A 13,271-nucleotide genomic window follows, 5' to 3' on the forward strand; every position below is an offset into this window, starting at 1 on the left:
AGAGAATACTGTATGCAAACGGCTGCTCGATGCATTTGTGATTTTCAGTGCAAAACAAACACACAATCAGTAAAAACACACAAACACGCACACAGTGAGCCGCTGTGTGTTGCGGGAGGATTTAGTGTACGTGGTGTGTGTACGGTTTATTGTTTGTGTGTGATGCCAGGCATGAGAGATGTTGTGTGGCATCTGTGCCAGTTTGGCCGTGGCAGACGTTACGCACAGAACAAAAGAGCTTGGGATGTGAGCAAGCGGCTCGGCCCGTTTCACTGCAACCGAACACGCCATTTTATATCACGCAGTTCACTGCATCAACCTAGAAATAAAGAGAGAAACCTAAATCTCAATATAGAAGCTAATAGTCATTTTTAACACTGGGGTAAAAAAGCATAGCGTCATCTTATCAGGATGGATTTAGTAAAATGTAGCAAAGCCGGGAAAAAAAAGCAAGTGTCTGACGTCGTGCTGAGCTCAGAGAAACTGGAGAAACGCGAGTCTGGAATAAACTTTTGCGCTTTTTTATCTGTGTTTATTCAATGGCCAACACTGCCGCCACCATGCAAATGCCTATTTATTCTTTTGTCATTCAAATGAAGCACTAAATTAAATACAGACACATAAACACTCGAGTGGCTTAAAAACCCCGAACGCCAGGACTGCAGATTTGAGCTCAAACAAATCCTCCACTGTCCCAAACCCCACGTCGTCCAAAACCCGCTTTTCTACGGCCCCGTGGAGGCGGTCCGAGAGAGAGAGAGAGACAGACAGCATAGGTGAAGGTCTCTGAATGTCTCTCGGCGGGTTAACTCGTGTCCTGCAGGATTTGCCGTGACTCTTTCTTTCAGGAGCAGGATAAGATCCTGACACAGCGCGTCTCTTTTTCTTTAGCCGACAGGATTAGTGGAAACACTCCCCTCACTACAGGATGCAAATAACCTTTCACTTCAAAAAGCACACGGAGAGGCCAACTTTTCCGCGTCTGTCACCTCGGAGCGCACGCGGCGGCTTTAGGCTCCACGAAAGCGCGATGAATGGAAAATGCCGACACTAGTGCACTTGAATTTCCAACAACTCCATTGTGCTGAAAGCACTGATTCAACACATTCAGATTGTTCTTAATGCTGCATGCGCCTAAACTTTTGCCAAAGATGTGTTTTTTTGTTGTTGTTGTTGTTTTTTATGGCAAGAAAAAATTTGGAGTTTGAATTAATAATAATACACAAGAAACTAAAAATGTATTTTATAATTCATTTTTAAGATAACATCTATGAATGAAAGCACTCTACACAGTGCACACTGCAGTGCAAAAAAAATCTGTGTTTTAAACTGTAGAATGCAATAAAATGCTATATTATTTTAAATGGTAGAATTCAGTAGAATGCTACATTGTTTCATACTGTAGAATTCAGTAGAATGCTACATTGTTTCAAACTGTAGAATTCAGTAGAATGCTACATTGTTTCAAACTGTAGAATTCAGTAGAATGCTACATTGTTTCAAACCATAGAATTCAGTAGAATGCTACATTGTTTCAAACTGTAGAATTCAGTAGAATGCTACATTGTTTCAAACTGTAGAATTCAGTAGAATGCTACATTGTTTCATACTGTAGAATTCAGTAGAATGCTACATTGTTTCAAACTGTAGAATTCAGTAGAATGCTACATTGTTTCATACTGTAGAATTCAGTAGAATGCTACATTGTTTCAAACCGTAGAATTCAGTAGAATGCTACATTGTTTCAAACTGTAGAATTCAGTAGAATGCTACATTGTTTCAAACCGTAGAATTCAGTAGAATGCTACATTGTTTCATACTGTAGAATTCAGTAGAATGCTACATTGTTTCAAACCGTAGAATTCAGTAGAATGCTACATTGAATGTTACATTGCTTTAAAATGTAGAATATAATAAAATGCTATTGTCTCAAACTGTAGAGTGCAACAGAATGTTAGTGTTTTAGACTGCAGAATAGAGCAGAATGCAACATTGTTTCAATTGGTAGATTACAATAGAATGCTACATTTACTGTTACATTGCTTTAACATTTTTTCACACAACCTCAGAAATAAATATAATAATCTAGAATTTTTAATCTAATATTGCACAAAAAAAAAAACTTGGTTTATTCATCACAGTAGAAATGGAAGGTCAAGATGAGAGCATTGCATTGTGGGAAACAGTCTCTCGTATAGTGGTCTCTGCACATACATACACAATTAGTATGATTAGTGTGCTGTTCTGAAAATGTCCATTATTTACATGCGTATATAAAACGCAGGTGTAATATTTCACCTCTTGCCTCATCACATCCCCTTAACCTGTTTAAGAAAATCAAAGAAAGAAAAACCAATTTGTTTCTTTCTCTCTGATGAAACTTGAAGTCAAACGAGGCCGGAGGACGAGATCGTCATATCCCACGGTCGAGATTAGCACACTTCTCTCTCTCTCTCTCTCTCTCACGGAGAGCTTCCCCACCGGGATCTTTTCATTTACCACTAATTGTTTCATGTTTTACTCGTTTATGCTGCTTTTCTGTGTTTTTAATGCTCCGGATTAACAAAAATGTGACAAATTCAGGTCACGACCCTCCTGAAGGAAACGGATGCCATTGGTCTGTATGTGTGTGTGCTGCTCGTTTCGGCAGTATGCATGTGATTATTGTGTGCATGCGAAACTATACTGTGCAGCATATGACAGTATCCCACAATGCAATGCTCTCAAACTCCCTTTTCTAGGATGCAGAATATAGTAGAATGATACACTGATTGAAACAGTAGAACAGAATGCTACATTGTTCCAAAGTGTAAAATTCAATAGAATGCTACATTGATTTAAACTGTAGAACTGCAACAGTGGTTGTGCAGAAATCTGTAGAAAATTTAATGTTACATTGTTTCAAATTGTAGAACACTACAACAGAAAAATAGAAATAAATAATAGAAATAAGAAATACATAAATAATATACAAAAAATAAGATCTGAAGTAAAGAGTTACCTTATTCCAACATTCATATATTCCAAATAAATATTTAAAAGAATTGCATTTATTTGTGAGATGGTCATGCATGCATAAATTAACCATGAAACATTGATGAAGTCATGTGACATCATGCACACTGCTGCATACTACATGCATGCAGTACACAGTGTCATATTGTGAGAAGCTCTTCCTCTTTAAAGGTGGTTTTCATCATTTCTTGTGCCTTAACTCAAGTATACACAACTGCACAACATTGTTGCATGTCTTCAGCAGCCGTCAAACACCCCAGCGACACACACACACACACACACACACGTATGTTTCCAGCATGCAGTGTAACGGAGCGCAGCAGCGACGCGGCTCAGCGGATGGATGGACAGGTGCATCTGTGGATTCCCAAATGCACAACCACATTCCCAGCAGCCCGTCTCCCGCTCTCTTTAAACACACATCAGGCCGGATGGGATCGGTGCGTTCGGTCTGTAAAGGGTTAAGCGTTCGGTGCCAACATCTCATTTGCATATGGCACTTTCAGTTTTTTCTCGCCCCCAAAAAGTTGGCAGCACTCCTCGTTTTCCATAATGCCAGCATTTGGGAATTGTGCGTGGAATGAAGCCGATCCAATCTCCTGCCTGCGACATGCATTTTCATTAATTACAGCCTTGTCAGCAAAAGCATTATCGAAGCTGAATATGAAAATGCTAATGAGCGCTCATTTACATATTTTTCTTTGTTGGAATGTCATTAATTATTACGTTTTATGATGATGAATGCAGCTGTCGATGTTCTCCGAAGCATAATTAGCTATCAGAATTGCACAGATATGATCAGTGAGCGCGAGTCCCAAACTTTTCCCGTACGACGCAGAGTTTTTGCGTTCGATCCCGGACAAACTTGACGTCGGATTACACGAGAGCCTTGTGAAAAATAACCAAAAAAAAAAAAGCAGCTTAATTAATGCAGTCCTTAATTACTACAGCATGATGTCAGCGACTTTAATTAAGAATTGGCTTGGTTACAGAAACTCCTGGCTGTAATAAAAGTCATTATGAAGCCGAGCTCCAAAACCCTTCAGTGAGATGTGCGCTGCTCATTAACACACACACACACACACACACACACACACACACATGCAGACTGTCGCTCGCAACCCATGCAGTAACATGTCTCCAAGGATACGGTTTAAAATCGCATCCTACTTTTCATTTCCTTCACACTTTTTTAATAACGAGTCAACCTCTCCGCCGTGTCTTTCTTTTCCGGTCAGGAGACGGCAGAATCCAGTTCATGAGGCTCAGCCGCTGGGATCAGTGTTAATCAGTAAAAAAGAAAAACAAGGCACGGCAGATGGGGCTATTACACATGACCAAACCGATCCATCAGGACTGAAGGGCCCAGGTGCAGCCCAGCCGCGCAACAACGCGTCATTTCACAGTCTGTCACACACACACACACACATGAGCGACCCAGCCCTGCTCCCGCGAGGGCTCATCTGCACGGCGCGCACACACACACACATGCACGCGTGTGTGTGTGTGTGTGTGTGTGCATGGTCCTACATGAACGGCCTGGCCCTGCTCCCGCGAGGGCTCATCTGTAGTTCTTGCCTGACTGAGCTTGACCTGATGTCTTCATCAAACACACACACACTTAGACACATACATACACACACTATGGTAATCATTCATGCTACCGTTACTTTACCATGGTACCTTTCGTGCAAGCAACAGATTGTGGATGAGAAGAAAAAAAGGTGAATTCTAAATTAAATTAGGACTGTAGCAAAAAATAAACTGAAATCAACGAATATGAATAGCAAGGATATCTACTAAAATCATATTTAAGAATAATTCAAATCAATGTTGAAAACGAATTTAAAATGCTGTAAAAATGTATTAAAATTTGAGCTGTCAGTATATCCAATAAAAATAAATACTTTTTTTTTTTTTTAATAAAATGAAATCTAAACACTCCCTGACTGTGAAGTAATTAACATCATAACATCAATAATCGTTTATTTTACTCTAGTCTCTGATTAACTGGTTAGTGACTGGTCAGAGTTTAGGGGTGCGTCCTAAAGCTGTGGACCAATCAGACGCTCTCTCTCTCTCTCTCTCTCGCTCTCAGGAATATCAGGATTCCTCCAGAATCCCTGTTTATCCTCCTGCATTCCTGACACCGAACCTCCAAATAACACAGCATTTACAGACAAACACAACTGCATCTGGAAAACAGAGAGCCACTAAAGCAATTCTACACCAATTCCTGCAGTTTAGATTTCTGATACCATGAAAACACATCCCTTGTGGAAATTTACCATGGTATGACTATTATATATATATATATATATATACTGTGAATTTTGGACTATTGAATTAAACTGAATTAAGCCAAGATATATAATAGAATAAAAAAATAAAATAAAAAAATGAATTCAAACTAAATATAAATACTCCCAGAACTCATTTTAAGATAATTAACATAACTATATAAATAATTATATTCTGTCTTTGATGATTTAATCCTATAACACTCTGATGAATTTGATGAACTTGGATTTGCCCTTTATTATTATTATTATTATTATTATTATTATTTTAATAATTATTATCATTACTGTATTATGCATTTACTTGCTTTCACACTTGTTGTTGTTATTTTTTATCAGTTTGGTCACATGGTTAAAATTAAGCATTCTGTACTTAAAAAATTTATTAATGATTGAATGAATTATAATTAATAACTAATCAATTAATTATAATTTAATTAGAATGAATGATTTATTTATTTAATTAAATATATATATAGTTTAAAATGTACAACTTTAAGCCATTTCAGAGAGAGAAAGAGAGAGAATACTTATTTAAAGAAAAAATATATACTTTTAAGCAAATGTCAAGAAGGTAAAAACTAAAGTAGATAAATAAGTGTGGGTCCCTGTATGAAGCAGTCCCTCACACTAATGTTTGTGTGATGGTAAAGATGCCGAGGCCTGCGCTGAGCTGCGTCTGCTGTGAACGGATCTCACTCGATCTGAGCGTACGGTCAATTTACACCTGAACCTGTCCGACTCCAGCCGCTGGAGTGATGGGACGTGTTAATGAGATCAGAGGACCCCCGACCATCTGTGTGTGTGTGTGTGTGTGTGTGTGTGAGAGAGAGAGAGAGAGAGAGAGTGTGTGTGTGTGTGTGAGAGAGAGAGAGAGAGAGAGTGTGTGTGTGAGAGAGTGTGTGTGTGTGTGTGTGTGTGAGAGAGAGAGAGAGAGAGAGAGAGAGTGTGTGTGTGTGAGAGAGAGAGAGAGTGTGTGTGTGTGTGTGTGAGAGAGAGAGAGAGAGAGAGAGAGAGAGAGAGAGAGTGTGTGTGTGTGTGTGTGTGTGTGTGAGAGAGAGAGAGTGTGTGTGTGAGAGAGAGAGAGTGTGTGTGTGTGTGTGTGTGTGAGAGAGAGAGAGAGAGAGAGAGAGAGAGAGTGTGTGTGTGTGTGTGTGTGTGTGAGAGAGAGAGAGAGAGAGAGAGAGAGTGTGTGTGTGTGTGTTTGTTGTGTTGTGTTGGGTGTGAGTGTGTGTGTGTGTGTGTGTGTGTGTGTGTGTGAGAGAGAGAGAAAGAGAGTGTGTGTGTGTGTGTGAGAGAGAGAGTGTGTGTGTGTGCGCATGTTTTTGTGTCATATCAGGACACAACTCTGTATAATGACATGGGTATGACACAGGTATTACAAGGAGAGGGAGACTTATGAGGACATATCCCATGTCCCCATTTTTCAAAACACTTATAAATCATAGAGAATGAGGTTTTTTGAGAAAGTAAAAATGCACAAAGTTTCCTGTGAGGGTTAGGGTTAGGTGTAGGGTTGGTGAAGGGACATAGAATATACAGTTTGTACAGAATAAAAACCATTACACCTATGGGATGAACACACTTTACACTAAAACAAACATGTGTGTGTGTGTGTGTGTGTGTGTGTGTGTGTGAGAGAGAGAGAGAGAGAGAGAGAGAGAGAGTGTGTGTGTATGTTTGGTCATATTATATTATTAATATTATTATAATACAATGTGTCATGTCATTCATTTATTTAATAAATATATAACTAATAATTAACAATAATATTAACAAATTAAATAAATTACAATATGATAAAATAATACATTCTTTAGATAAGGTATTGTAAATAATTATATATTTTATTTTACCTTTTGTAATAAAAAACAATAGCGATAAGAAAAACCCTAGAAGCTCTAAAGAATATATAAAAATCCTGATATTGATTTATTTGCCAAACACATTAATAATTCTTTATAATAATATTTACAAAATATACTATAATATAAATATACATTTTTGTATTCATCTATTACATTAGTTTTTAGATTTTGATTAAAAAAAATGAAATTATAATAATATAAAACATAATCTGAATAATCTTCACATGCTCGTTATATTAAAATCATATCGTTATTTGTTAATTTATTTATAAAATAGATTAAAAATTTAATATAAACAATAATACAAATAAATATATTATGATTATAACATTTATTCAGAGAAACTACAAGAATATAAACAATCTTAATACCTCTAAATGTAATCCTGTTATTAGTTTATTTATAAAATACATTAACATGAATTAATAATAATAAATGAAACATAATATATAATAACAAATATAATTTGATAAAACGTATATACTGCATATATATTAATGCTATTATAAATTACTATATATAATTCTGTGCTATAATGACTTTTATCATAAACTAATGTTGTTCAGAAACTGAAACACAGTCACAATCACATTTCTTTTTTAAATATTCCACATCATTTAAAAAAAGGTCCTCTAATAAAATATGAGCAATCACAGAGGTCAGCACTTTTCAAACAAACTTCACTATATGCATAAAATACTGCAGGCCGACAGGAAAAAATGCTTGCTGAATAAACAGCAATAAAGTATTTGTGTCTGAAAACTGCTTGCAGGAGACAACAAGGATCCGGCGCTTCTTAACTGGGCCTCGCAGAGACCAAACCTGCTTACAGTCTGGAACTTTTGTGTGCTTCATTTAGCAGCTACATGACAGGAGGAGAACAGCGCTGGTGTGGACTGCACCTGCTCACACACACACACACACACACGTGCACACACACACACACACACATCCTAAAAGTGAGTCGCTATTCCGCTGTGATTAGTCCTTATTAAACACCTCGCTGTTATTACAGACTTCAGCCAATGTTTTGATTACGTCCATTAACACACACACACACACACACACACACACACTCGTTCTGCTCTGTGCTCAGCATGTATGGTGACTCACAGGTTTTACACAATACATACAATATAATAAATACTTGTATAAATTAAGAGCCCTCATTTAAGTTCTAAATAAAAATAAATATTTATTTAAAAAATCATAAATAAATTCATTTTAAATAAATAAATACATCAATTTCTACACTGAATGAAATAAATGCATACATAGTTTTTAACATGTACTTAATAAATAAATTTAAAAAGAGATCTAATTAAATACAGGATGTGCTGCATAATACATTTTTGAAAAAGTGATCATTTTAAATTTTATTATATTTTAATACGAGTTGCTGATAAACGTGCAAAAAAATAATAAATACATTTTAATTAAAGCTACATTAAACTTAATTTTGATGATAAAAAAAAAAAAACACATTTTCATCTTTGACCCATATATGAAATAAGCAACTTGCATTTTAAAAAATGTTTTGCGTTCACATTTGAGGTCTGAATGCATGTGATTTTTTCCCATGTTTTTTTCTCTAAATGCAAAATTCCCTCATGAGACGGATTTCAGACACAGGAAGTGATGTCACCGTCTGCTCAGAGCTCCACAGGAAGGAAACGTGGAAGGACAAAGCCCTGACCCTCAACAAACAACCGTCCGAGAGTCAGAAAATAACACGCAATACACACATATTTCAGAGAAAAGCTGTGCATCATTTCTGCCAGATCTAATTTAATTCTATTAATAATGAGTGATTTTGTGCCTCTTAGTTCACATCTATTAGTTGTGAGCTTGTTTGTGTGCAAATGTACTCATAAAACAAAACAACAAGAACAAAACCTTCAGTCTCTCTCTTCCAAGTTAAAAAAACCCAATCAAAATACTGATGACATCATCATGCACTCAAGACTCGTATGCAAATGTTGTCCAATCAAACGCGCTCTAGAATGTGAATGCCCCTCCCACTGATTAGCGACAGATTCAAAGTGATTCACAGCTCTGATGCTAAATAAATTCTACTGGCTATTTAAAAAAGAAACTCCACCCTAGCTTCCTGTTTAAACAGGAAACACATCCACACAGGAAACAAACCACACAGCTCAAGCCATTTCAATGGGGGATCTTTAAGAAGATCAATAAAATAACTTCACAATGTGCAATAGAAAAAATAAATATTTTCTTATATACTAATAAGAGAGCGAGAGACAGAGAGAGAGAGAGAGAGAGAGAGAGAGTTTTCCTGCTTTAAGTCAGGTTTAATTAGTTTGAGGCCGATTATCTGAATCACTGACCATTTGCTCACTGGATGAGACAGAGACGGCCAGCGGCACAGCACAGCATTATGGGTAAATGAGCATCAGCGCTTCACACACACACACACACACACACACACACACACATGCTCAGAGGTGTGTGACAGAGACACACGAACCACCACAAACTTTCCAGACATTTCCGATCACTGATTCTAGACTCCAGCAGACTGATTCAATCTGACTCCCTAACGAATCATTCAGATGATTCTGTGAACCGGTTCAAAAGAATCATCTAAAGAACAATTCACTCACAATGAAAGCTGATTAAAAACAGCATTAAGCCAAACAATCATGTTTCCCATCATGCTTTGCTCCAGCTCTTACCTGCTAATCTGGGGTTAGCATACGGCGGAGAGATGTTGTCATGTGACCCCAGGTCCCGACTGGCCATGTGACTGTACTGAGAGCCGTCAGCATAGTTCTGCAGGGGTCAAAGGTTAAAGGTCAAATATATGCATATAAATGATTGTGAATCCCCTAATGAAGTATTCTATAAATACATTTATATATTAATGTACAAAATATTATATTATATTATACTGTATTAACTTATATTATAATATATATATATATATATATATATATATATATATATATATATATATATATATATATATATATATTCAGAAAGATATATAATTTATATAACCTTCTAAAAAAGACACAATTAAATAAGATAAATATGGATTTGACACAAATTTATAAATTACAACATATAAATTAATGATAATACATAAATTAAAAATATTATATTAAATTAAATTGCAATATATTATATATTAAGCCTATACATGGTTAAAAATTTTATATAGTTAATTACAATCTCACAATTAACATATAAATTATAAAAAACAATAATACATATTATATTATATTATATTATATTATATTATATTATATTATATTATATTATATTATATTATATTATAGTTACAAATACAAAAATATATTGCTAAGTTTAATGGCAAAACACATTTAGAATGGAGCTCCATTTATTTTATTTTAAAGAGAATACCCACAAACACACACACACACACACACACACTGTATTCATACATTTAATATACAGACATATACTGTACATGGTTCAGTAAGACAAAATGCAATGAAATTAAATGAGAAATATAAAAACGATCGAATAAATTAGAATGCATACACCATAAATAAAGTCATAAATAAATAATAAATACTGATGTGCTTAATGGCACAAACACACAAACAATAAAGAGAAACTACATGTATTTTTAAAAGAATCAACATAGGCACTACTAACAGTTAATATTCAGTATTGGTCTTATTTTGCAAAACCCCAAAACTTGTTCCAACACTGAAATGACTTTGGTTTCCACCTGACATCACAAATATTAAATGATTATTTCTTCTTTGTGTCCAGCCAGCTGCCTTAGTGTGTAAAGTTTAGATTATAATCCAATCAGATCATGCTAAATAAACCCTGTCCTGTCTTCCCCACTGAATATTCAGATTCTCTCCGAATAATTAATAAACCTGGCATTAATCAAAGGAGTTCACAGGCCACACTCTCAAGAAATAATGCCACAAATCATGTTGTGTATGGCTTTCCAGGTAAATTACTGTTAGATATCTGAAGCGTGTCAGGTGTGAGCGTGGGTCAGTGGGAATAAAGCGCTCTGGAAAGCTCTTTCACAACGACAGAGTTCATTTGCATTCGGCTGAAAGTGCTCGGTAAGCACGTCCTTGCTTGACCTCTGCTGACCTGATCCCTGATTCTGCTGACGGCAGACGCTTCCCAACTCAAGACCCTATCAGAGCGACCTTTGACCTCTCAGACATCACCGTCAGAGACAAGCGCAATAATGTCAAAATAACGTGCAACATGTCGATGCAACAGATGCAAAGACTACACGGATAAAACAATCCCACAATGCACTGCGACTAGTTCAAAATGCAAAAAAAAGGTTTATCCAAGGTGGAGGATGAGAAATAGATGATTAATCGCATCCAAAATGTAAGTTTTGTTTACATAACTTATGTACTGTGTATATGTGTTATGTATATATAAATACACATACATCAATAAAAATATATTACATTTATATATTAAATATATTTATATATAATACAAATTATATGAATATAAATAAATAAATACATGTAAATATATTCAAAATATATACTGTGTGTGTATTTATATATACATAATAAATATACAAATAAAAAAATAGAAATTAATATATAAAGGCTAAACTGAATAATGTCAGACAAATGATAAATACTACATTATATTTATAAAAATATATATAAATAATGATGTTTATAAATAATAAATGAGGTGAAATTTCATGAAAAATTAAAAAATAAATAAAAAACAATCAGAATATACACATGCACATTTCAATTAATAATTAGCATAAATTGGAAAGACACAATAAATGTAATTTATTAATTAAGTTTATCCAAGGTGATGTAAATGAGGAATATAACAAGCAATAAATATATAATATATGATAAATACATATATTTAATATGATAAATAAATACATTTAATATAATATTTACATGTATTAATTTAACTTTCATCTAAAGTGACATCTAAATGAGGAATACAATTGACAAATATATAATAAATATATAAATGACAAAATAAATAATCTGTACAATACATAATATAATATAATATAATATAATATAATATAATATAATATAATATAATATAATATAATATAATATAATATAATATGCAGTTATTTTTTAATGCATCATTAGTTCAGAAATAAATTAGTCAAAATAGTCAAAGTCTGATCTGAATTAGGTGTTACCTTAGAAGTCAGCTGCCTTTGTAGGGAGCCTACAGCAAGACTAGTGTTTGAACCCGAACACTGAAACCAAAAGCATTTATAAATGTGTAAAAGCTCACCTTTGTGGCACGAACTCCATTTCCCCAAGACGAACTCGCTCTGTCTTCCAGATCTACAGAGAAAAGAACAGAAATCAGATTTCACTCATCTATTTATTCATAAATCCTGTTCAAATCTGCACTGAGATGAAAAACTAAGTGTCCTAATTAAATAAAAATAGCTACCATTCATTGTCTTCATGTCACACTGTTCATATTTCCCACAATCCTTCAGTAACGCAGGTCGTGCGTGACATAAATGTGATGTTTACATTCACACAGTTTTATTTCTAATGACAGAGAGACAATACAACATTATGCGGTTTATAATGGCGGTAATTAACGGCTTCTGTCTCGGACTCTTTCTTCCTAAACACTTTATTGAATCACCCACCGCGGGAAAAAACCGCTTCCACAAATCCTCTCCCACTCACAATGAGCGCTCAATCAAAACACGCTCAGAAAACTTCTCTTCAAAGTGGCCCTCGTGACGCGGCGCGTGAAAGACACGCTCTTTGTTGAGACGCTCATTTATCGCAAAGTCAACAGCTGATAAAAGGAGCCTGCAATCGTACAAGGCTTCGTGATTTAAAGAGAAACACACCGCTTTACAATAAACTGTGATGAAGCAGTAAAGCAGCAGATCTGTCATCGACACCAAGACGAAAAATCAATGAGATTTATGTGGTAAAATATCAAAATGCACAGATGATTTAGTCTAATGTAGTGTTTCTTTCTAGTGATTCTGAGGTGAATTATGAGAGGAACATGTTCCTGTGACATTCAGCTCTACAGGAAGACACATCTGACATCACTTCCTGTCATGGTCACTGGCTCTGAG

The 13,271-nt window shown here is 35.1% G+C and overlaps 1 protein-coding gene across 1 annotated transcript in view; it reads right to left on the bottom strand.

Moving 5' to 3' along the window:
• Nucleotides 1-13,047, bottom strand: part of LOC113085049 (transcription factor 4-like) — a 48,523-nt gene extending 35,476 nt beyond the window's left edge. The window contains exons 1-2 of the mRNA XM_026255064.1: nt 12,452-13,047; nt 9,880-9,976 (exon numbers count right to left, since the gene is read on the bottom strand). Coding sequence (XP_026110849.1) covers nt 9,880-9,946 — 67 coding nt within the window. The 5' untranslated portion in view covers nt 9,947-9,976; nt 12,452-13,047. The remainder of the gene's footprint in view (nt 1-9,879; nt 9,977-12,451) is intronic.
• Between the last annotated feature and the right edge of the window lie 224 nt (nt 13,048-13,271).

This window comes from Carassius auratus, unplaced genomic scaffold (assembly GCF_003368295.1).
Source record: "Carassius auratus strain Wakin unplaced genomic scaffold, ASM336829v1 scaf_tig00041178, whole genome shotgun sequence".
Lineage (NCBI taxonomy): Eukaryota > Metazoa > Chordata > Actinopteri > Cypriniformes > Cyprinidae > Carassius > Carassius auratus.